This window comes from Rattus norvegicus, chromosome 2 (genome assembly GCF_021556685.1).
Source record: "Rattus norvegicus strain SHRSP/BbbUtx chromosome 2, alternate assembly SHRSP_T2T, whole genome shotgun sequence".
NCBI lineage: Eukaryota > Metazoa > Chordata > Mammalia > Rodentia > Muridae > Rattus > Rattus norvegicus.
The window spans coordinates 120,127,128-120,152,697 of NC_141535.1; the positions used below are offsets into that span (position 1 = coordinate 120,127,128).

The window sequence follows — 25,570 nt, forward strand, 5'->3', positions numbered from 1 at the left end:
CAGGGTCCCTCCCATCTCAAGGGGTTCTGTTTGCTTTTATGCTTACTCCATTGCTTTGGATTTGTTGTTTTTCTAAATGCTCAACTTTTAGTTTAACTCAGGGAATGAGCTGGTCAAGTTCTTAGATAACTGCCAGCACTTGGGGGTCGATTTTTATTTGAAAACCTAAATAATTTAGTTAGTCACATACCACATAAGAACACACAGTGCGCTCTCTTCCACAGGAGGCTTACAAGCCGCCACTTGTGCCACCGCCATGTCCCTAGTGATCCCCAAGAAGTTTCAGCACATCCTGCGAGTACTCAACACCAACATCGATGGACGGAAAACAGCCTTCGCTATCACTGCCATTAGGGTGTGGGGAGGAGATACGCTCATGTGGTGTTGAGGAAAGCAGACATTGACCTCATCAAGAAGGCTGGGGAGCTCACAGAGGACGAGGTGGAGCGTTTGATCACCATCATGCAGAACCCGCGACAGTACAAGATCCCCGACTGGTTCTTGAACAGACAGAAGGATGTGAAGGATGGGAAGTACAGCCAGGTTCTGGCCAACGGTCTAGACAACAAGCTGCGCGAGGACCTGGAGCGGCTGAAGAAAATCTGTGCCCATAGGGGGCTGTGCCACTTTTGGGGCCTACGTGTCCGGGGTCAGCACACCAAGACCACTGGCCACAGGGGCCATACTGTGGGTGTGTCCAAGAAGAAATGAGTCTTTGAGCCTTTGCTGTTAATAAATAGTTTATATACCAATGGGGGAAAAAAAAGAACACACAGTGCTCCTGCATTGAGACTGGAGCTAGCTGCCCTGTGGTTGTAAGGACAGGACCACTGGTGGACCCCAGATAGTCATATACCATACATAACCCCATCCCTAAATTAATGAATAGCTCTTTGGTAGAGCCATACATAGAGGATATAAACTTATTAGCTGGGTCCGTGGTGTACACAAAAACTGACTAATCCCTGTAGAGATAATCCCTACCTCAGGCTCCATTGAATTCTCTCCATAAAACCCATGAAAGACAAGGGCAATACAAATGGTCAGAGCAACACAGGGATGTTTCGCTTTTGAAGCCTGCCCTACACTCATAAATTCATTCTCAATTTTCCTTAATGAATTTGTATTTTCCTTGTCTTCTTGTCCACATTTCTTCATTCCCGTGGACATGAAACAACAGACTCAGAATCCAGTGGCTCCAGACTCAACCACGATTGCATGACCTAAGCTTCCTTGGTAAGCCTAAAGAGAGAACCAAGAAAGCCTCCATCCCATTCACAGTAGCCGTAAGAATAGGGCCACATTGCCCAGGTGATGACTTCGATGTGCTATGCTTGTGTGTGCACACTTTTGATGACTACAGGATCAGTATGCCGAGCATATATCTCAGGTCATATCCCCATATGCAAGTACCATATGATTCTATGTTTATACTCAATATATATTCAAAGGGGTAAACAATATTGGTGAAGTAAAAGCAATAGAGCAGTCAGCTGCAGGAGCCCCGTGGTCCAGATCTGTACCCAGATCTGAACTGAACCAGTCAAACAGCTCCCTGCACCCAATGGGAGGATCTAGACCCTCAGAGGTGCAGACACGCCTGAGAAACCAGAGGAGACTACTCTCTACCCACATTCCCGACTCAAGAAGAAAACGCCTAGTGCCATCTATGCCCTCTGTGCACACGGACCTAGGAGCAGTAGGGGCAGGACCCATTTGGTTGCTGCCCTTTCAGAGAGCTGAAAGCCAGCTACCAGGGGCAACTACATACCTGAGAGCAGAACCCTCTGTTCCCATAACTGGCTCAAGAAAAAAAAAAAAAAAGAGGAAAACAGGTCTTCAGCACTCCTGACACACAGGCCTACAGGAGGGTCAAGCCACCATCAGAAACAGCAAGACAAACTAACACCAGAGATGACCTGAAGGCAAGAGGCAAGCATAGGAACCCAAGCAACAGAAACCAAGACTACGTGGCACCATGTAGAGCCAGGTTCTCCCACCAAAGCAAACACTGGATATCTAAACACACTGGAAAAGCAAGATGTACATTTAAAATCACACTTTATCATGATAATGGAGGATTTTTAAAGATTTATTTATTTATTATGTAAGTACACTGTAGCTGTCTTCAGACACACCAGAAGAGGGCATCAGATCTTATTACAGATGGTTGTGAGCCACCATGCGGTTGCTGGGATTTGAACTCAGGACGTCTGGAAGAGCAGTCAGTGCTCTTAGCCATTGAGCCATCTCTCCAGCCCATGATGGAGGATTTTAAGGTCATAAATAACTCCCTTAATGAAATACAGGACAACACAAGTAAACAACTAGAAGCCCTTAAAGAGGAAACACAAAAATCCCTTAAAGAACTCCAGGAAAACACAATGAAACAGGAGAAGGAAATAAACAAAACAATCCAGGAGTTAAAAATGGAAATAGAAACAATAAAGAAAGCACAAAGGGGGTTGGGGATTTAGCTCAGTGGTAGAGAGCTTGCCTAGCAAGAGCAAGGCCCTGGGTTCGGTCCCCAGCTCTGAAAAAAAAAGAAAGAAAGAGAAAGAAGAAGAAGAAAGCACAAAGGGAGAGAACCCTGGAGATAGAAAACCTAGGGAAGAGATCAGGAGCCGTAGATACAAGCATCACCAACAGAATACAAGAGGTAGAAGAGAGAATCTCACGAGCAGAAGATACCATAGAAAACATCAACAAAACTGTCAAAGATAATATAAAATGGAAAAGGCTTCTAGCACAAAACATACAGGAAATCCAGGACACAATGAGAAGATCAAACCTAAGGATAATAAGTATAGAAGACAGTGAAGACTCCCAACTTAAAGGACCAGTAAATATCTTCAACAAAATCATAGAAGAAAACTTCCCTAACCTAAAGAAAGAGATGCCCATAAACATACAAGAAGCCTACAGAATGCCAAATAGATTGGACTGAAAAGAAACTCCTCCTGTCACATAATAGTCAAAACACCAAATGCACAAAACAAAGAAAGAATATTAAGAGCAGTAAGGGGGAAAGGTCAAGTAGCACATAAAGACAAATATATCAGAATTATACCAGACTTTTCACCAGAGACTATGAAAAACAGAAGATACTGGACAGATATCATACAGACCCTAAGAGAACACAAATGCCAGCCCAGGCTACTATATCCAGCAAAACTATCAATTAACATTGAGGGAGAAACCAAAATATTCCATGACAAACCCAAATTTACACAATATCTTTCTACAAATCCTACAAAGGATAATATATGGAAAAGCCCAACACAAGGAGAGAAACTACACCCTAGAAAAGGCAAGAAAGTAATCTCCTTACAACAAAACCAAAAGAAAAGAAGAACATAAACATAATCCCACCTCTGAATATGAAAATAACAAGAAGCAACATCACTATTCCTTAATATCTCGCAACATCTGTGGATTCAATTCCCCCCAAAAAAGACATAGATTAACAGACTGGATACATAAAGAGGACCCAACATTCTGCTGCCTACAGGAAACACACCTCAGAGACAAAGACAGACACTACCTCAGAGTAAAAGGCTGGAAAACCACTTTCCAATCAAATGGTCTGAAGAAGGAAGCTGGAGTAGCCATTCTAATATCGAATAAAATCGACTTTCAACCAAAAGTCTTCAAAAAAGATAAGGAAGGACACTTCATATTCATCAATGGAAAAATCCACCAAGATGAACTCTGAATCCTAAATATATGTGCTCCAAATACAAGGGCACCTACATACATAAAAGAAACCTTACTAAAGCTCAAAGCATACATTGGACCTCACACAGTAATAGTAGGAGATTTCAACACCCCACTCTTATAAATGGACAGATCATGGAAACAGAAATTAAGCAGAGACATAGAGAGACTGACAGAAGTTATGAACCAGATGGACTTAATGGATATTTGTAGAACATTTCATTCTAAAACAAAAAGATATACCTTCTTCTCAGCACCTCATGGAACCTTCTCCAAAATTGACCATATAATCAGTTGCAAAACAGGCCTCAACAGATACAGAAAGATAGAAATAATCCCATGCGTGTTATCAGATCACCACAGACTAAGGCTGATATTCAATAACAATAACGACAGAAAGCCCACATATACATGGAAGTTGAACAATGCTCTACTCAATTATAACTTGGTCAAGGAAGAAATAAAGACTTCTTAAAATTTAATGAAAATGAAGGTACAACATACCCAAACCTATGGGACACAACGAAAGCTGTGCTAAGAGGAAAACTCATAGCGCTGAGTGCCTGCAGAAAGAAACAGGAGAGAGCATATGTCAGCAACCTGACAGCACACCTAAAAGCTCTAGAACAAAAAGAAGCAAATACACCCAGGAGGAGTAGAAGGCAGGAAATAATCAAACTCAGGGCTGAAATCAACCAAGTAGAAACAAAAAGGACTATAATTCAGGGCTGAAATCAACCAAGAAACAAAAAGGACCATACAAAGAATCAACAGAACCAAAAGCTGGTTCTTTGAGAAAATCAACAAGATAGATAAACCCTTAGCCAGACTAACCAGAGGACACAGAGAATGTGTCCAAATTAACAAAATCAGAAATGAAAATGGAGACATAAGAACAGAATCTGAGGAAATTAAAAAAATTATTAGATCCTACTACAAAAGCCTATGTTCAACAAAACTGGAAAATCTGGAAGAAATGGACAGTTTTCTAGACAAATACCAGATACCAAAGTTAAATCAGAAACAGATAAACCAGTTAAACAACTCCATAACTCCTAAAGAAATAAAAACAGTCATTAAAGGTCTCCCAACCAAAAAGAGCCCAGGTCCAGATGGGTTCAGTGCAGAATTCTATCAGACCTTCATAGAAGACCTTATACCAATACTGTCCAAACTATTCCACAAAATAGAAACAGATGGAGCACTGCTGAATTCCTTCTACGAAGCCACAATTACTCTTATACCTAAACCACACAAAGACCCAACAAAGAAAGAGAACTTTGGACCAATTTCCCTTATAAGTATCGATGCAAAAATACTCAATAAAATTCTTGCAAACCGAATTGAAGAGCACATCACAACAATTATCCATCATGATCAAGTAGGCTTCATTCCAGGCATGCAGGGATGGTTTAATATACGGAAAACCATCAATGTAATCCACTATATAAACAAACTGAAAGAACAAAACCACATGATCATTTCATTAGATGCTGAGAAAGCATTTGACAAAATTCAACACCCCTTCATGATAAAAGTCCTGGAAAGAATAGGAATTCAAGGCCCATACCTAAACATAGTAAAAGCCATATACAGCAAACCAGTCGCTAACATTAAACTAAATGGAGAGAAACTTGAAGCAATTCCACTAAAATCAGGGACTAGACAAGGCTGCCCACTCTCTCCCTACATATTTAATATAGTTCTTGACGTCCTAGCCAGAGCAATCAGACAGCAAAAGGAGATCAAAGGGACACAAATTGGAAAGGAAGAAGTCAAAATATCACTATTTGCAGATGATATGATAGTATATTTAAATGATCCCAAAAGTTCCACCAGAGAACTACTAAGCCTGATAAACAACTTCAGCAAAGAGGCTGGGTATAAAATTAACTCAAACAAATCAGTAACCTTCCTCTACTCAAAGGATAAACAGGCTGAAAAAGAAATTAGGGAAACGACACCCTTCATAATAGCCCCAAATAATATAAAATACCTCAGTGTGACTTTAACCAAGCAAGTGAAAGATCTGCATGATAAGAACTTCAAGCCTCTGAAGAAAGAAATTGAAGAAGATCTCAGAAGATGGAAAGATCTCCCATGCTCATGGATTGGCAGGATTAATATAGTAAAAATAGCCATTTTACCAAAAGCAATCTACAGATTCAATGCAATCCCCATCAAAATTCCAACTGAATTCTTCAGTTAGAAAGAGCAATTTGTAAATTCATTTGGAATAACAAAAAACCCAGAATAGCTAAAACTATCCTCCACAATAAAAGAACTTCTGGGGGAATCACCATCCCTGACCTCAAGCAGTATTACAGAGCAACAGTGATAAAAACTGTATGGTATTGGTACAGAGACAGGCAGATAGACCAGTGGAATAGAATTGAAGACCCAGAAAAGAACTCACACACCTATGGGCACTTGATTTTTGACAAAGGAGCCAAAACCATCCAATGGAAAAAGGATAGCATTTTCAACAAATAATGCTGGTTCAACTGGAGGTCAGCATGTAGAAGAATGCAGATCGATCCATGCTTATCACCCTGTACAAAGCTTAAGTCCAAGTGGATCAAGGACCTCCACATCAAACCAGATACACTCAAACTAATAGAATAAAAAGTGGGGAAGAGGGCTGGAGAGATGGCTCAGTGGTTAAGAGCACCCGACTGCTCTTCCAGAGGTCATGAGTTCAATTCCCAGCAACCACACGGTGGCTCACAACCATCTGTAAAGAGATCCGATGCCTTCTTCTGGTTTATCTGAAGACAGCTACAGTGTACTTATATATAATAAATAAATAAATCTTTTAAAAAAAGTGGGGAAGAGTCTCAAATACATAGGCACTGGGGGAAATTTCCTGAACAGAACACCAATGGCTTATGCTCTAAAATCAAGAATCAACAAATGGGACCTCAAAACTGCAAAGCTTCTGTAAGGCAAAGGACACTGTGGTTAGGACAAAACGGCAACCAACAGATTGGGAAAAGATCTTTACCAATCCTACATCCAATAGAGGGCTAGTATCCAAAATATACAAAGAATTCAGGAAGTTAGACTCCAGAGAGCCAAATAACCCTATTAAAAATGGGTTACAGAGCTAAACAAAGAATTCTCAGCTGAGGAATATCAAATGGCTGAGAACCACCTAAAGAAATGTTCAACATCCTTAGTCATCAGGGAAATGCAAATCAAAACGACCCTGAAATTCCACTTCACAACAGTCATAATGGCTAAGATCAAAAACTCAGGCAACAGCAGATGCTGGCGAGGATGTGGAGAAAGAGGAACACTCCTCCATTGTTGGTGGGATTGCAGACTGGTACAACCATTCTGGAAGTCAGTCTGGAGGTTCCTCAGAAAATTGGGCATTGAACCACCTGAGGACACAGCTATACCTCTCCTGGGCATATAACCAAAATATGCTCCAACATACAACAAAGACACATGCTCCACTATGTTCATAGCAGCCTTATTTATAATAGCCAAAGCTAGAAAGAACCCAGATGCCCTTCAACAGAGGAATGGATACAGAAAATGTGGTACATCTACACAATGGAATATTACTCAGCTATCAAAAACAATGACTTCATGAAATTCATAGACAAATGGATGGAACTAGAAAATATCATCCTGAGTGAGGTAACCCAATCACAGAAAAACACACATGGTATGCACTCATTGATAAGTGGCTATTAGCCCAAATGCTCGAATTACCCAAGATGCAATGCACGGACCACATGAAACTCAAGAAGGATGACCAAAATGCGAATGCTTCACTCCTTTTTTAAAAAGGGGAACAAAAATATCCATAGGAGGAGATATGAAAGCAAAGTTTAGAGCAGAGACTGAAGAAATGGCCATTCAGAGCCTGCCCTACATGTGGCCCATATATTTACAGCCACTAAAACTAGATAAGCTGGGTGAAACTAAGAAGTACATGCTTACAGGAACTGGATATAGATCTCTCCTGAGAGACACAGCTAGAATATGTCAAATACAGAAGCAAATGCTAGCAGCAAACCACAGAACTGAGGACGGGACCGCTGTTGGAGGAATCAGAGAAAGGACTGAAAGAGCTGAAGGGGCTTGAGACCCCATAAAAACAACAATGTCAACCATCCAGAGCTTCTAGGGACTAAACCACCACCCAAAGACTATACATGGACTGACCCTGGGCTCCAACTGCATATGTAGCAGAGAATAGCCTTGTTGAGCACCAGTGGAAGGGGAAGCCCTTGGTCCTGCCAAGGTTGAACTCCCAGTGTAGGGGATTGTTGGAGGAGTGGTAAGGGGGGATGGATGGGGAGGGGAACACCCATATAGAAGGGGAGAGGGAGGGGTCACGGGGCTGATGGGCAGGAAACTGGAAAAGGGAATAACATTTGAAATATAAATAAGCCATACCCAATTTAATAAAAATGGGGGGAAAGTATAATTTTAAATGTATTTGATCCTGCTTGATTCAGACTGGCACACACTCCCAACCTTACAAAGTGTAAACAGTGCACTCACTTTGTTAAGATTATTTCTCACGGTCTTCATTTCCACATCCAGTTCCCTGATACGAATTTCGAGCTTTTGTCTCGCTTTAACTTCTTTATTATATTGCTCTTCCTTTTCTCTTAGCTGTTCCTTTATTTTGTTATAAATCCAGTCCACATTTTTTCTCTTCTCCTCTTCTTGTTTTAAAGTAAACCTACAGTTTAAGATGCTTTGTTAGGAACGCGTTTTGTTAGAAAATGTTTCTTTCGCCTGGCTAGTCGCCTATAGGTTTGTTTATTCTGAAGGTTCTAGAGAATCCAACCTTCCTCTGAAGCATGCTTACCCCCCGTTGCCCCTTCTGATGTCTCTTCTCCATCCTCAGACACACACAAATTGGGTACAGGTTTGCGAGCCGTGGGTAACCCCAAGACTAGCCAGGGAGAATGTCAAGTTAGACACCAGCAAAGGCAGACACCTCTGCCACCTGGATCCACACACTCAAAACCTGCGAAATGTAAGGAAACCAGAGTGGAACCTAAGTCAAGTTTTCTGTTTCTTATAGGACACTGAAAGGGGGAAACACTTCCTGCCTCTTGTCAATCTTTTCCCAGTGGACAACCCAGAATATATGACTTGATTGAAGAAGGACAGGCCATACAGAGGACAGGGACTGTGGGCCCAGCCAGTTGTCACTGGATGCCCCAGCGAATCTCCTGTCTGATGTAAACCACTGAGTTTTGCTCTACACAGAAGCAAATGTCTCTTTACATGTGTGATGTATGGATAAGTGGTCACGTGCTATTACAGCTCCCCGAGAAGCTGGCTCTAGAGAGGAATCTGGGCTGCCCACTTCAGGAACAAGCAAGTTTGCCCCATTCTGTTCTCATAAATCCCTATCATGGGTCAGGTTGAGCCCTGACTCTGTGATGAAGAAAAGAAGAACAATAAAGCAGCCTGAGGGTAAAGGCCCTATATCCTTAGAGCAACTGAGACGTAAACCATTCCCAGCAGACATCACTGTTATTTACCCACAAAGGATGTCTAGAGTAGAAACTAGCTTCTTTCTATTACGCATAGTGGAAATTCATTATGGAATGGCCTATTTTGTCACAGCAACAAAAAAAGTAACAGATGCAGACAAATACAAGTACATGGTAAATAACAACATTCATTTAATTACTTAATAAGTAAACCAACCAGATAGAGCAAACAAAAAATAAAAACTATTGAAATCAACCCACAGGTCTCTTTGCTATTGCATAAACCACCCTACTCTGTATCTAAACTTTCCACATCCTCCTCCAGGTTCTAGCCTGGTAAGTATCACGACCCCCATACTTGTTTTACATATCCTGCTGAATATAGTTCAGGTTTCTCAGACAGTGTGCTAGCCAAATCTGATGGCCCATGCCTGATAATAGTGACCTCTAGGCTTCCACAGTGCCCCTAGTCCCATGATCTGACCTATGACCTAGTCTCACCATCTCCTCCTATACTGCAGCCAACATCCAGGCTTCCACCAAGACCCTCCTTACTATCACCTAGCCACTGGACCTTTCCTTACCATCACCTACCCACTGGACCTTTTCCTTACCATCATTTACCCACTGGACCTTTTCCTTACCATCATCTACCCACTGTTCCTATAGTGCAGCCTTCACAACCCCATTCCATATTCAGATCCCAATGTCCTCCTCCAGGGTTCATCCTGGTGAATACTCCCGATCACTTCATCCACACATTTTCTACAATCTACCAGGATTAGCCTTGATCCCACAATAAGTGCGTAAACCTAGTCTTGTCTTCACTGCAGAGTTGCTCTAGGTTTGGTCCCATATCTTCCCTACCTGTCTGCCATACAACAGGACTCTCCCAAGTCATAACCACCCTTCCCACTCAGACCTATCTACACCCATACTCCAACTTGGAACAAGAAGCACATCCTGTGTACCAGCCCAGTTCCCTCCACACATCTGACTGCCACTTCAAATCTCTAGACCCAACCTGCCCCAACATCTTCTCTCTCCCCGACCCTGCTCCATCCACACAAACCTAAAACTAATACAGGAATTCTACATGCCAAGATGTCACCCCAGCAATACCAGCAATATAAAAGATCAAGCTGGTAACTTCTCTCCAAAATTTTCTAGTCCTATAGAAATGATTTTCAAAGAGAATTATCTAGATGAATTCCAAGGCCCAGAAATTTAAAAAAAGAAAACAGCCATAAACCTCCTCAGAGAATTCAAACAGTTTGAAGAAATCATGAAGAAACCGCTCAATGAAGTCAGGGAGAAAGAGCTTGAGGAGAATAAATGCCTGAGTGGTGCCCAAGAAAACACAAACCTAAGGCTGATGGCAGTGATGGCAGCGACCCAGAACTTGAGAACAAAATTAAATAAATAGAAACAAAATTAAATAAATAGAGACTGATGGGGACTCAGTCTGAGATGGAGATGGAATTGAATAACCCAATGGCCCAACTAGAAGACACAAAGGAAAGCCTTGCTGGCAGAATGAATCAGGCAAAGACTAGAATATCAGGTCTGGAAGATGAAGTGCAATATCTAGACCAAATTATCGATGAACGTGAAAACATTTAAAAACAGCAGGGAGCGGGCTGGAGAGACAGCTCAGCGGTTAAGAGCACTGACTGCTCTTCCAGAGGTCCTGAGTTCAAATCCCAGCGACCACATGGTGGCTCACAGCCATCTGTAATGAGATCTGATAACCTCTTCTGGTGTGTCTGAAGACAGCTACAGTGTACTTATATATAATAAATAAATTTAAAAAATAAAACAGCAGGGAGCACACAGGGAACGTGGGGCACCATAAAAACAAGTCTTCCAATTATAAGCATAGATGAGGAAGAAGAATCCCAAGTCAATGGCATAGACCAGGGCTTCAACAGGATCACAGAAGAACATGTCCCCAAACTAAGAAAAGACCCAAATACAAGAAGCACATGGAAGAGCAAATAGACAAGACCAGAAGGAAACCCCCACAGCATGCAGTGGTTAAAACACTGAGGAACAAGAAAGTGTATAGACAGCTACAAGAGACAAAAATTGCAAGTAGCACGAAGAACATATTCCATCAGAATAATAGCTAACTTCTCAGTGAAAACTTTGAAAGCCTGAAAAAGTCTGGAGAGATGCATGTCAAGTCCTTAAATGACTGCAAACCTAGACTAATATATTTAGTAAAACTATCTACTATGGATGCAGGAAAAAGAAAAACTTTCTACATCATACACAGGTGGTTTGTGTATGCTTGGTTCATAGGATGTGGCACTATTGGGGGTGTGGCCTTATTGGAGGAGGTGTGGTCTTGGTAGAGGAATTGTGTCACTGTCGGGCTTTGAAGTCTCAGATATATGCGCAAATCTGGCCAGTGTGATCCAGACCCTCCCCTTGGCTGCCTGAGGAAGACAGTCCACTTCTGCTGCCTGCAGATCAAGATATAGCATTCTAGGCTCTTCCAGCCCTGTGTCAGCCCGCTTGCTGCCATGCTTCCTGCTATGATGATAATGAGCTGCTGAAAGTATGGGCCAGCCCCAATTAAAGGTTTGTCTTTATAAGAGTTGCCTTGGTCATGGTGTCTGTTCACAGCAGTAAAACCCTCACCTAGACAGAAGTTGGTACCAGGGGCTGGGGTATTGCTGTGATAGGCCCGACCGTGCTTTTGTTTGGAGGAATGTGAATTTGGAGAGTTTGCATTTGGAAAGCAGCGGAATGCTTTAAGCAGGGCTTAATGGGCCATCCTAGGAGAAATATGGAAGCCATTGGTGCTGAGGGTGATTTGAACTCTGGGGACCTATAGTTTCAGAGGAGAAGAATTTTAGTACGTTGGCTAGAGATCATTCTTGTGATATTTTGGTGACAAATGGGGCTACCTCTTGCCCTCGCCCGAAGAGTCTGCTTGAGGCTAGGGTGACAGGATTTAGATTAATTGCATTGACAAAGGAAGTCTCAAAAAAGCCCAGCATAGACTCTGTCCTGTAGTTCACTCTTATGAAAAATAAAAGTTAAAAAGTAAAAATACAAAATGTATGCTTCAACTATTAAAGGGGCACCAAGAGGTAAAATGGAGTTAAATCTGTGTTCAAGTATATTAAATGGAATTAAAGAAGTGGTGACCTCGGCAAGATCCCACCCATTTAACTTTATTGTTTATGCATTTGCAGTTGAACAAGGGACAGTTTTATTATGTTAGGTATTATTTTGACCTAGTTATTGTTTGCATTTGGACAAAATAAGATGATTGTGTATCAAATTGACCCTGGATGGATTGTGATGGCTATGCTTTGTTGAACATGAGACATGGAGATTCAGATTTTGGAGTTTGTGCAGCTGGTTACTGGTCTTTCTTTGGTCTGATGTTTCCTCATTATGATGTTTCAGAATGAAACTGTATGTTCTATGATATTGGAAGTATGTGAACTGCTTTTTAATGTTGAATTTATTGGGTATTACAGTTAAGAGATTGCATGATATCAGAAGAGACTTTGAACTTGTAAACATTGTTGAGACTGTGATATATGGGAACTTTTGAAGTTGGATTAGATTTATTTTGCATTGTGCTCTATGGCTAGGTATGGCCCCCATAGACTCGTGTGTTTAAACAAGCCAGGGGGGCCAGGAAATGGTTTGAATATGCTTGGCCTAGGGCCTTGGTCATGGTGTCTCTTCACAGCAGTAAGACTCTGAGACAAGAGCTTATAAAAATTTATATACAACAAACCAAAGCTGGAGAAAACACAGGAAGTGGTGCTTCGGGCGTGAGAATGGGAGACAGACATGGCAAACAATGCAGAGCCACAGCCACTAAACCCAAAATACCACGGAGCATAGAGCAACAGCACCCCAGCTCAGCAGCACGAGCATGACTAACACATACACCCCAGGTCAGCAGCACGACCACGGCTAACACATACACCCCAGTCAGCAGCACGACCACGGCTAACACATACACCCCAGTCAGCAGCACGACCACGGCTAACACATACACCCCAGCTCAACAGCACGACCACGGCTAACACATACACCCCAGCTCAACAGCACGACCATGGCTAACACATACACTTCAAAAAGAGCATTTCAAAGGCTCTATTCTCCAATCAAAAGACATAGACCGACTGAATGGATCAGGAAACAGAACCCACCGATCTGCTGCCTGTAAGAAACATATCTTCGTGTTTAGGACAGGCACTGACTTTGGGTTAAAGAATGGACCAAAACACTCCAGTCGAATAGGACTGGGATGCACTCGGGCGTCACTATCCTAACATCTGACAAAATAAACATCAAACTGAAACTAGCCAGAAGATACAAAGAGTTATGGACACTTCTTCCTAATCAAGGGAACACATACACGTGAATACATTCCTATCCTAGACACATACACATCAAACTCAGGGGTGGCCAAGCTCATAAAAAATCTACAACTGCAGTTAAGGCACAGGTTAACATCAATCCATTAGATCACTCCCACGTTCTCCAATATACACATTATCTGCACAAAAGGAGAGAAACATCAGAGCTGACATCATACATTAAATGGACTTAATAGATATCTTACAGAATATTCCATCTAAACACCAAGAATTCACTTTCTTCCCAGCTCTTGTAAAATATAACATATGCTGGGACCCAAAAGAAATACTGATAAATTAAAAAAGATTGAACTCATTACTTTTATGCTATCTTACCAGAGTACAATATCTTTAAATTAACATAAAAAGCCCACCTCTAGTAAATACACAAACCCATGAAAATTAAAACACTCATTACAAAAAAAAATGAATGTGTCAAAGAAGAAATCAAGAAAGGAATAGAAAAAGTTTCTGGGACTGAATGCAAATGAATTCCCCTGAGGCACATTAAAAGCAATCTACAATGGAAGTTTACAGCTCTGACTGCCTACATCAGAAAGTCAGAAAGAGCACTGATACATGCAGCAAATGAGATGGAAAAACTTCAACAACTCAAATTCAAACCCAGGCCATGACAAGAAATAAGAAAATCCAGAGCAGAAATTGATGAAGTAGAAACAAAGAAGACAACACCAAGAATCCAGAAATCTAAGAGCTGACTCTTGGAGAAGATGACAAGCAAACCTGACAGACCCTTGGCCAACTGACAGAAAAAAGAAAGGACCTAAATTAGCACTGAGAAATGAACAGGGAAACATTACAACAGACACCAGAGAAATTCAGAGCAGTATGGGGGGGTATTTTATAAACCTTCATTCCACAAAGCTGGAAAAATCTAAAAGAAATGAATTCTTTTCTAGATTAAGCCAAAACATCAAAATTAAATAAAAAAGAATTCAAAAACCTAAACAGGACTATAGTAAATGAGGAGACTGAAATAGTAATGAAAGGCTTTCCAGTTGGGCTCCAGAGATGGCTCAGCGGGATTGCTCTTCCTAGAGGTCCTGAGTTCAATTCCCAGCAACCACATGGTGGCTCACAGCCATCTGTAATGGAATCTGATGCTCCCCTTCTGATGTGTCTGAAGGCAGCTACTGTGTACTCATATAAGTAAAATAAATCTTTAAAAAAAAAGCCTTCTAGCTAAGATATGGTCAAGACCAGAAGGATTCACAGCAGAAATCTACCAGGCATTCCAAGATCTACAGCCAGTCCTCCTTAGACTATTCAAAAAGAAGAAACAGGAGGAACACGCCCCAAATCCTTCTATGAAGTTAGTATCACTCTCATACAAAAACCATGCAAAGATACAAGGGAGAAAAACTATCAGCCAATCTCCCTGATGAGCTTACACTCAAAATTATTCAAGAAAAATCCTTGCATACAGAATACTAAAAAATGTCATGAACTAGCTGACTTTATCTCTAAAATGGATGTATGTATGGTTTGCCATACATACCCAAGTGAATAAACGTAATAAACGTGTAAGTTGATGTTTAAAAAAATCACATGACCACCTCAATAGATACAGCAAAAGCTGTTGACAAAACCCAACATGCCTTCATTGTAAAAATCTTAAAGTTTGTAGGATTAGAGGGCACACACCCAATGAATGCTACATATGAGAAGTGCACACCCAATGGCATCCTAAATGGAGATGAGTTCGAAGCAACCCAAGTGCAGTCAGGAGCATGCACTATCCCACTCCCTTTCAGCTGTGTTCTTGAAGTACTAGCTGGTGCAATAAGGCACGAGAAGAAAATTAAAGGGATATGGACAGAGGAAGAAGACATCAAACTACCCCTAGTTGCAGATGATATGATACTATATGCTAGAGATTCCAAGATTATACCAGAAAAAATTTTTAGGAATGATAAATTCAGCAATGTGACAGGATACAGAGTCAGTTTGCACAGATCAATAGCTTTTCTATACATCAACAACACACACATACGAAGAAGGACATATACATTGAACTTTCATTGACCATATTCATAACTGCTGTTTTGAAATCACCAGAGAGATAGTGCAATGAAGGTTCTAGTTCCTGGAGTACACACACATCTCGTCTTGGTTGTTCATATTGTGTTTGGGGGTAGGTGAGCTAGGTGTCTGGAGCCAGGACATCGACAATGTTTCTTGATATGGGTTCCTGGCCTCGCCTTTGTTGGGTGGATCTTTGCTACTGTCACAACTCGTCATGTTGTTGACCAGATGAACGATGCTTGATGCTCAGTCTCGGGGCCACTCTGTAGCTTTTATTATGTTTGTGCCTCTAACTCTATATCTTCTAAGGTCGGAAGTGTTCCCACATCTGCTAGGTACAGTGGGACTTCTGTACCCAACAGTAATCTTTCCTTAGGGTTGCATTTTCACTGCGGATCTTCACAGGTTTGTGGGAAACTCTTCCATTCTGCAGGTGGTCCTAGGGGAGCAGGGGGCTTTCACAGTGGGAGTAGGAAGTGTCCTGTGGGACATAGTGCAGGATAGCGCACCATCCTCAGGTAGAGGTGAGAGAGAGGGAGGATAGGCTATAGGGTTTTATCCAAGATCAAACGCAGAATATTGTGTACTCCTAGGGCATCTTGGTAGGTATGGTGGCAGACAGGCTCTGAGGGATACACCTGTAACTCCAGGTTGGATTCCGTGCAGTGCTGGATGGCGCCGTAAGTTGATGGGCAGGTGGAATGGGTCTGGGGGAACTACTTGGAGTTCCATGTCAGACTCAGCATCATGCCTCGAGGTGCAATGGGCATTGTGGTATTGGCATGGTTTGTATACGCTCGGCCCAGGGAGTGGCACTATTAGACGGTGTGACCCTGTTGGAGTAGGTGTCCCATCACAGGTGTGGACTTTAAAAGCATCGTCCTAATTGAGTGGAAGTCATTATTCTGCTAGCAGCCTTCAGATGAAGATGTGGAACTCTCAGCTCCTCCTGTACCATGCCTGCCTGGATGCTGCCATGTTCTTACCTTGATGATAATGGACTGAATCTCTGAATCTGTAAGCCAGCCCCAATTAAATGTTGTCCTTAGAAGAGTTGCCTTGGGGGTTGGGGATTTAGCTCAGTGGTAGAGCGCTTGCCTAGCAAGCACAAGGCCCTGGGTTCGGTCCCCAGCTCAAAAAAAAAAAAAAAAGAAAAGAAAAAGAAAAAAAGAAAGACTGGTATGGTGGCTGATTGGCAGGCAGGTAGGTAGAAGCTAGTCTGGGACCATCTAACGGGAGTTCTGGTCCAGACCCCTCTCTCTAGGTACACTTGTTTCCAACCTTCCAGAAGCCTGGTGTGGTACGCTCTGCTTGCTGGCAGCGCCCTGCGCTTTTGTTGGTTTGGTTTTCATCTTACTCTACAAACTCTTTGGCGTTCCTCCTATAGGTTAGCTTGTAACACACGCACCATTAATTTTACACAATCACCCTATATCTTGTTACTAGTTTTCTGTGTTAGTTACTTTTCTTCCTTGCTGTGGTAAAATAAATACCTGATAAAGGGAAACTAAGGATGGACTCACAGCCCTGGTGTCCAGTTCAGGATGTCAGGGAAACCGTGGTGGCGGCTTTGAGGTAGCTGGCCACTTGGCATCCACAGTCAGGAAGGATAGGGAAAATATGCTGGCCTTGAGTTCACTTTCTCCTTTCCATTTGGTTCAGAACTCCAACCTGTGGAAGGCTGATGTTCACTTTCAAGTTATGCCTTCCAACCTCGACTATCCAGATAAGCCCTCACAGCTATGCCCCAAGACTCTGGCCGTTAGCATTGTCAATGTGATAAAGTCTAGAATCGCCTGGGAGATGGGCTTCTGAGCATGCCTGCAGGGGGTTATCTTGATTACATAAATGGTGTGGAAAGATGCATCTTGACTGTGGGCAGAACAATTTCCTGAACAGGTCAGCCTGGTTTGTATAAAATAAAGCAAGCTGAGCAGTCATGAGGCTTGATTTGTCGCCCTCTGCTTCTTGGCTGTACGTGCACTATGACCAGATCTCTCAAGCCCCTGGGGCTGTGATTCCCCTGCTATGATGGAACATATCCAGGAACTGCGAGCCAAATAAACGCTGTCTCCATTAACTCCACTGCAAAAAGGTTTTATCACAGCAGAAAGAAAAGAAAGAGACAGGATTTGATAGCGAGACGAGGGCACACTGCTGTGATAAATCCGACCGTGAGTTTCGCAGGCCTTTAGAACTGGCTTGCAGGAGAAATGTTCAAAAGTTCGAAACTGGTGGTCAGAAAAACCCACAAATGCTGTGGGCAGGATTTAACCAGCCCCTTTCGGTGGGAGCTAGATAGCAACGCTGATAGAAATGTGGAGAGTTGGGTCTGGGCTCCTGAGGTTTCAAAACGGAGCAAGGAGTCTCTCGGAAACTGGGTCAGAGGCCATTTGTATGATACTTTGGCTTTACTCTGTGTTTTAAGAGTCCAAGTCAGATGAACGGAATGACAAAGGACTAATTTATTTGGCAGAGAAAATTTTCAAGAGAGGAGAGCATTCAGGTTGGTGCTGAGAAACCAGCTGTATTTTGAAGGCCTCAGCACCACCAAAGAGAAAGAAACTCCCTATGTTACCATGGGACAGCAGGAAAGATGTCCCGAGGGCAAGATCCCACTCTTTGGAGGCTCCGTCATGTGGAGATCCAAGTTCATTTAAAGACAGAAGAGATTCCCTGATCCTTAAAAGCACCTGCCTAGGAAAGTATATTCCCAGAGTTAGCACACAGACGCTGTTGTCCCAGGGAGAAAAACACTGCATCTCAAGCAGGCCAGCAGCATCCCTGTGGTACTGATTTTCCAGACATGAAAGATAAAAGAACTGAGGGGTTCATCAGGTCTAGAGAGTAGGGGAGGCCATCTCAGTGGGAGCTAAAAAGAATGCTGAAAGAACGTTAGGCAGTGACATACTGGCTCTCTAGGTTTCAGACTGGAACAAGGACTTGCTCGGAAATGGGGACAGGAGCAATTAATATGCTATTTCGGCTTTATTCTGCCTAGGTTGTAAGCCTGTGGGAAAAGGAAGCTTTTCTTCTTTGCCTGCTTGCTCTGGCCTTGCTAGCAAGTCCACTCCTTCATCGCATTAGAGTCTATTTCTGTAGGATTCCAGCATATGCTGAAAACTAGCTGTGGCATCCAGCCTCACAGAATGAGCAGCTACTGGATTCTTGGATTTTCCATTCACAGCCAGCCACTGTTGGGTTAATTAGACCACACACAGCCTCTGGCAGATTCAAAGTCCCTGCAAGAGAACTACTTTATAAACGTGTGAGGAAGAAGCACGGTTTCAGTGGAGACCCCAGGATAGTGGATATTGTACAATCATGGGTTGAGCACCCAGAACAGCTGTGGTGCAGGAGACCGGAGGTGGTACTGGAACTGGAGAACTGGGACTGCCCATGCTATGTGGAGCCCAGCTGGCTACATCAGGAGCCCCCAGACAGCAGACAGATGCTTCAGGATTTCACTGGTGTTTGCCATGCTGGAGTTTGGCTTTGGGGTGGGGTCACTGCTCAATGATATACCCTGAATCTGCCATGTTGGAATGGGACTGTTGCTTTCATGCCATATGTTTTTGTCTATAACTTGTCCTTTATTTGTGAGAGCTGACAGCTACGAGTCTTTGAACCTCCAGCCTTGGAACTGTGGATGCCCCCAGAGACTTGATGTTAGACTGAATTCGTTTTATATTGTGAGATGGTCAGGACTATCATGTCAAATTGCTACAAAGTAGGATAACCTGAGCAGGGAGTCTGAACTAACAACTGTCCTGGCTGTCTTAAGTGCTGAGGGCAGGCCCTCTCTGATTATGGATGGAAACGTCTGGTAACGACCTAGATAGGAAAGGGGTTGGCAGAGGGAAGATGTGACGGCTGTTCTTGGTTGTCGACTTGACTACATCTGGAATTAACTAAAACGCCCAAGTGGAGGCACTCCTGTGGGGCGTTTCTGCTTACGATCTACTTCTAATCTGGATCTTTGAGGTAGGAAGACAGATTGTTAATCCAGTTCTTTCATCCAGATCTAATGTGGACCACACACTCTGCTGGCAGCTATGTAAGGACATGGAAGGAGGAAGCTTTTGCTCTTTGCCTGCTTGCTCTAGCTCGCTAGTAAGTCCGTCCTTCACTGATATTGGAGCTCACTGTTTTGGGGCTCCAGCCCTGGTTTGTTTGTTTGTTTGTTTTGTGTGTGTGTTTGGGCTCCTGTGCTGTAGCTTGTGTGTTTGGGGGAGGGGACCTCATGTGTGTGGAATTCAGAGAAATTCACATTGGTCAGTTCTCTTCTTCCTCCAGGGATTGAACCCTCCACTTACTTTGTATCTCTGTGTGTGTGTCTGTCTTTGTCTCTGTCTCTGTCTCTCTCTGTAGCTATCATTGTCTCTGTCTCTCTGTATCTCTGTCTCTGTGTATGTGTCTGTCTGTCTCTTTCCCTGTCTTTCCTCTTTCCCTCTCTCACCCCCTCTCTCTCCTCACTCTCTCTGTGTTTCTATCTGTCTGCCTTTCTCTGTCTCTCTCTGTGTTTCTGTGTTTGTCTTTATCTCTCTCTCTTTCTCTCTCTTTCCTCTTGACTCAGCCTCATCTATAACAGATTCTAAGAATGAACCTTCCAACTACAGTGAAACACAAAACAATATTTGCCTCCTTTAGCACAACATATGGTCCTGACCAAAAGATGAACTATGACTGGAAGCCCTCTCGCAACTAAAAAAATAAGGAGGGAGGGCACATCTGACTGACTTATTAAAAAGTCTCTGATTAGTGCATGCTGGCAGAAACTGGATATAGATCTCTCCTGAGAGACACAGCCAGAATATATCAAACACAGAGGCGAATGCCAGCAGCAAACCACTGAACTGAGATTGGGACCCCCGTTGAAGGAGGAATCAGAGAAAGGACTGAAAGAGCTTGAAGGGGATTGAGACCCCATATGAACAACAATGCCAAGCAACCAGAGCTTCCAGGGACTAAGCCACTACTCAAAGACTACACATGGACTGACCCTGGACTCCAACCTCATAGGTAGCAATGAATATCCTTTTAAGGGCACCAGTGGAAGGGGAAGCCCTTGGTCCTGCCAAGGTTGCTCCTCCAGTGTAGGGGACTGTGGAGGGGATGGTAATGGGGAGTGGATGGGAAGGGGAACACCCATATAGAAGGGAAGGGGAAGGGGTTAGGAGGCTGATGGACAGGAAACCAGGAAAGGGAATAGCATTTGAAATGCAAATAAGAAATACCCAATTTAATAAAATTGGAAGGAAAAATGTCTCTGATTGTGGAGAGCTAAAAGGTTGCAGACCCTGATTATTAGTCTTATCTTCTGCTTTCTTCTATTTTTTTATTTTTATTTATTTTATTTTTATTCTTTAATTCTTTTTTATAGTCCAGACTTCATCCCCCTCCTGGTCTGTCTCCCGACCACTCCCCATCCCATACCTCCTCCCCACCTTTCCTTGTCTCCAAGAGGATGTTCCTGCCTCTACCCCCACCACCCCAGGCATCTCCACTCCCTGAGGCCTCAAGTCTCTTGAGGGTTAGGTGTATCTTCTCTCACTGAACCCAGACCCGATAGTCTTTTGCTGTCAGGGGCCTCATATGGGCTGGTATATGCTGCCTGGTTGGTGGCTCAGTGTCCGGAAGATCTCGGGAGTCCAGGACTTCTGTCCATTGGTTGGATGCTGGTGTCTACATCTGACTCTTTCAGCTGCTTATTGGGCTCTCAGAGGACAGCCATATCTTCTGCTTTCTTAACAGCCATGTGTTTGTTTAAGCTAACATCCCTGTGACTATTGGGTAAGATCCTTTTCAAAGGGAACCGGTAGACTTCAACTCAAAGGGTAAGAATGTCACCAGACAGCATCTGTGGACTATCACAGATACTTCTCTGCTTTACATAATCTGGCTACTTAATGTCCACTGCCCTCCCCCACACCTCTGCCTTCCTTCTCTTCCCCTTCTTCAGTGTTCCCCATATGTTGCAGACTGCCTTTGGCCTTGAATTTGAGATTCGCTTTCCTCTGCCTTGCAAGGACTGGAATTACACACACTATTGTAACCCTCTTGTGTAATACAGTGATAAAACTCAGGGCCTCACACATGCTAGCCGAGGACTCAGTAAACTGTCCCCACAACCATCAGACATTTTTGAAATGGAGACGTCATACCTTACATTGCAGAGTTCTTGTTCTTGTTCAAGTTGTTCACGTTCTGCATCCGTAAGCTTCTTACGGAGTCCACTGACTTCCTTCTCCACCACTTGAAGCTTCCCTTGAAGTACTTTGCAGTGACCATTTTTCAGCTGTATTAACCTTTTATATGAATAAACTGCATTCTGGATTTTTAGTAGGCTACCAGAATCTGAATCAGCGAGAAAGCAATAAGGGAATAAAATATGAGAGAACTTTTTATATATGAATGGCTGTATGTTGCCTCATTCCCCAATTCCAATACTGACCAGAGAGAAGGTTTATAAAGGGGTGTAAGGCCACCAGATGAGGAAAGTCACTTTTGCATCCACACAGCACAAGATAACTATGCTTGACATTAACTCAATATCTTAAAACAGCTACTAAAGACACTTCTTGATGTTCTCACAGCAAGGAAATGACAAATATTTGAGGTTATATATCTATAAAAATGATGTTTTGGTAATTATACACACAATGCATATGTGGCATGAGCTTGGCCATGCCAAGACGCATTAGTGCTCTGGGGTGCCGTGCAGATGTGTGTAGAGCTGCTGCTGATCTATCCACAGCAGACTTACCTTTGCATTCTAAGCTAAGACGTTCAATTAGCTTTAGTATAGCTTCATAAATACAAGTAAAGATACCTTCCTATGTGTTAGCTAAAATAAATGCTACTTCACAAAGCAAATACTATTTTATCAAAATATCTGAAAAACAAATAAAACTTTTAAAATATAGAAATATTGCATATCTAATGCACAAAAACATGGAAATATTAACGACATGGAAATATGAAATGTTGCCCATGAAAATAAACGCAAACCATTGCTTAGGTGTTTGAAGATTTACTAAGATGTTAGCGCTCAGCCGTCTAACCAGGGCCACACACTTCATTTTTAGTTGGCAAGCTGATTTTAAAATTCACATCTACATCTATGGCTAGGTCTTTAAGGAGTAGATTCAAAGGCTTCTGCTTAATCTTTACCACTATACAAAAACAAACACAAGTAAAACAAATCTACCAAGGAATCATATGGAAATGCAAAAGATCTAGACTGCAAAACAACTGCTCCTCCAGCCACTCGCCCACTCCCGCCTCACCGCTCTAGTATCATTTGACTGAAGAAAGGTGTAAGTATATGCCAATAAGTGTTAACGGATGCAGTTTAACGTTAGAATGCTTGCCTATAGTGTGTGGGTCCCTGAGTTCATTCCCTAGCACAAAGGAAGAGACAGTACTTGAGATAGTCTCAAGAGAACACATAAATTCCCTAAAGCTGGAGTGGGGAGAGTCCTGTCAAAAAGCACAGCGGATAAAGGACTGAAGTCTGGAACATAAATAGCAAGGTTAAAAATCAAACAAACATTCTTAATTTTATTTGGCAAAAAGACTGGGGATGACAGTTTCCAAGGAAAACACACAAGCGTAAACGAGCACGTGGAGAAGTGTTGATCGTTATTATTGATTTATGTTACATGAATTACAATACATGGAAAAATTAAAAACAGCTGGCAATATCTATGCTGTGAGGGAAGGGATGGAACATGGTCCAAACGTGGAAACAGTTTTTGTGATCTCACAAGTGACGATAAATCAGGAATGGAAACAGTGTTCTAAGTGGTAGATCTGTCTATGTCTTAGTACGTTGACTAACCGTGTTTAATGTGTATGTTAAAACTTCTCAAATGGTACACTCTGTACATGTGCAGTACATGGTATAAGAAAAATCTCAGTAAAACCTTAGAAAACAAAAGGCTCCATTACAAGAACAAATGTCTAAGGCAGAGGATCGACATACAGACAGGAAGGGACATACAGACAGAGACAGGAAGTATAAATGAAAGTAGAGAAACAGCTGGTCTTAAGCAAGGTGTTAACATGATCGCATCTTAACTGTTAACAGCACATCATTAGGGTTGTGAGGTAGGCGGTGGTCTCAAGAGATGGGTGAGGTTAGCAGAGAAACAGTTCTAAGCCATTCATTCCAAGGGGCTCCAAATATACAAGGCAGAGACAAAGATAACCTGATCTGTTATAGGAAATTCAAGAGAGAAACAATGGTTTTAAAAAGACAGGGTGTGCCACCCACACTGAAGAAACTACAGTAGGAATAAAATTAATGGCTAATAGTGTATGATTGATTCTCTTTCTCCTTAAATGTATAGCACGTCTCCGGCATGGCCACGCCAAGACGCATTAGTGTTCCGGGGTGCCGTGCAAACTGTGTTTCGAGCCCCTGCTGATCTATCCACAGCAGACTTACCTTTGCATTCTAAGCTAAGACGTTCAATTAGCTTCAGTATAGCTTCATAGTTAGGGGAGGGAAACTTGCCACACTCCGAGGCTGTTTCAGATGACTGAGTTAAGTCACCCAAATCTTCCATAGTAGGCAGATTTTCTTTTTGACCTTTAAAATAAGTCATACCAATTCAAAGTGTACTTTAATATCTCCTACCACATGCCATCCACACAGAAAAGGCAAATGCCAATCATTTTATATAATAAGAGAACTTCAGGGATTTCTGAAAGAACTGACGTTTAATCAGAAGGAAACTATCCATGAACCATTGTTTCTCAGTTTCATTTTAAAAGTTAAATGACTTCCCATAACAACATTTTCTACTTTCAACTTAACTTTTATAATGTACCTTTTAATATTACTGTACTAGTCTGTATTAATGGTACAAAATAAAAAGATTCATTGTGTCATTCCATATACACTTGTATATTTTGACCACCTCCATCTCTTCTGTTCTCTTTAAAGAATTCATTTGTGTATTTTACATATGCAAGCTCTCTGTCTTCATGCACACCAAAAGAAGAAATCAGATCTCATTACAGATGGTTGTGAGCCACCATGTGGTCGCTGGGAATTGAACTCAGGACCTCTGGAAGAACAGTCAGGTGATCTTAACCACTGAGCCATCTCTCCAACCCCCACTCTGTACTCCTTTATCCTCTCTCCAATTCCCTCTTTCCCTTCAACATCCCTGGAAGCTTCTGGTTGTTTTAAAATGCATCATTTTTGCATTTTGTAATATGTTTTAATGAAATGTTATTTTGTTTATTTTTATAGCAGCTTACATCATTGCCCTTAGTGCTGCCCTTCAGGATTCCCAAACCATAAAACCCCTGTAAGAAGATAATAAATCTGTAAAATACAGAAAAGTTCTGTACCTGCTGTCATCTGTGCATAAAATACCACATTTGCTATTTATCTTGTTCATAAAGTTTATACAGTACTCACAAGCCATTTCATACAAGAATGATTTTGTTCTTTGCCCCAGAGATAGTATTTATAAACTCTTGAAAAACAATGCCAGGGGGACATGTCTGTGCTGGAAAGGGACATTGAGGGACAAAGGCTACGACTACTAACAATGTAACAATTAAATTTAGATCAGATGTCAGTCTAAGCAAGAGGATAACAGTTTATTAAATAGACACACACCAGGTATTCTGTTATTGCTACATTTTATAAAACAAGTTTTTATGACAATTAAACTCAATTTGGGAAAATATTACTTAAATCCTTATTTGGGGAAAACCGTTTTTTCTTTTATTGGATATTTTTTTATTTACATTTCAAACATTATTCCCTTTCCTTTCCCGGTTTCCCGGACATAAGCCCTTCGCTTTCTTGAGACCTACTAGGTAATTACTGGGTGTTAATCTAAGCACTGGGCATGTGTTGAATTCATTCCAGTCCTCACAGAATTATGAGGTAGGTTACACATTAATTATATTATGAAG

General features: G+C 42.1%; 1 protein-coding gene and 1 pseudogene across 4 annotated transcripts in view; one reads left to right on the forward strand and one right to left on the reverse strand.

Annotated features, from left to right (window-relative positions):
* Ccdc144b (coiled-coil domain containing 144B) overlaps window positions 1-25,570 on the reverse strand; it is a 61,680-nt gene that overhangs the window by 29,440 nt on the left and 6,670 nt on the right. For all 4 annotated transcript variants that reach the window (XM_087640299.1, XM_087640295.1, XM_087640302.1 and 1 more), the window contains exons 2-4: window positions 24,081-24,224; window positions 21,793-21,985; window positions 8,239-8,422 (exon numbers count right to left, since the gene is read on the reverse strand). In XM_087640299.1, coding sequence (XP_087496425.1) covers window positions 8,239-8,422; window positions 21,793-21,985; window positions 24,081-24,201 — 498 coding nt within the window. In that variant the 5' untranslated portion in view covers window positions 24,202-24,224. The remainder of the gene's footprint in view (window positions 1-8,238; window positions 8,423-21,792; window positions 21,986-24,080; window positions 24,225-25,570) is intronic.
* Window positions 257-711, forward strand: LOC134485900 (small ribosomal subunit protein uS13-like; annotated as a pseudogene).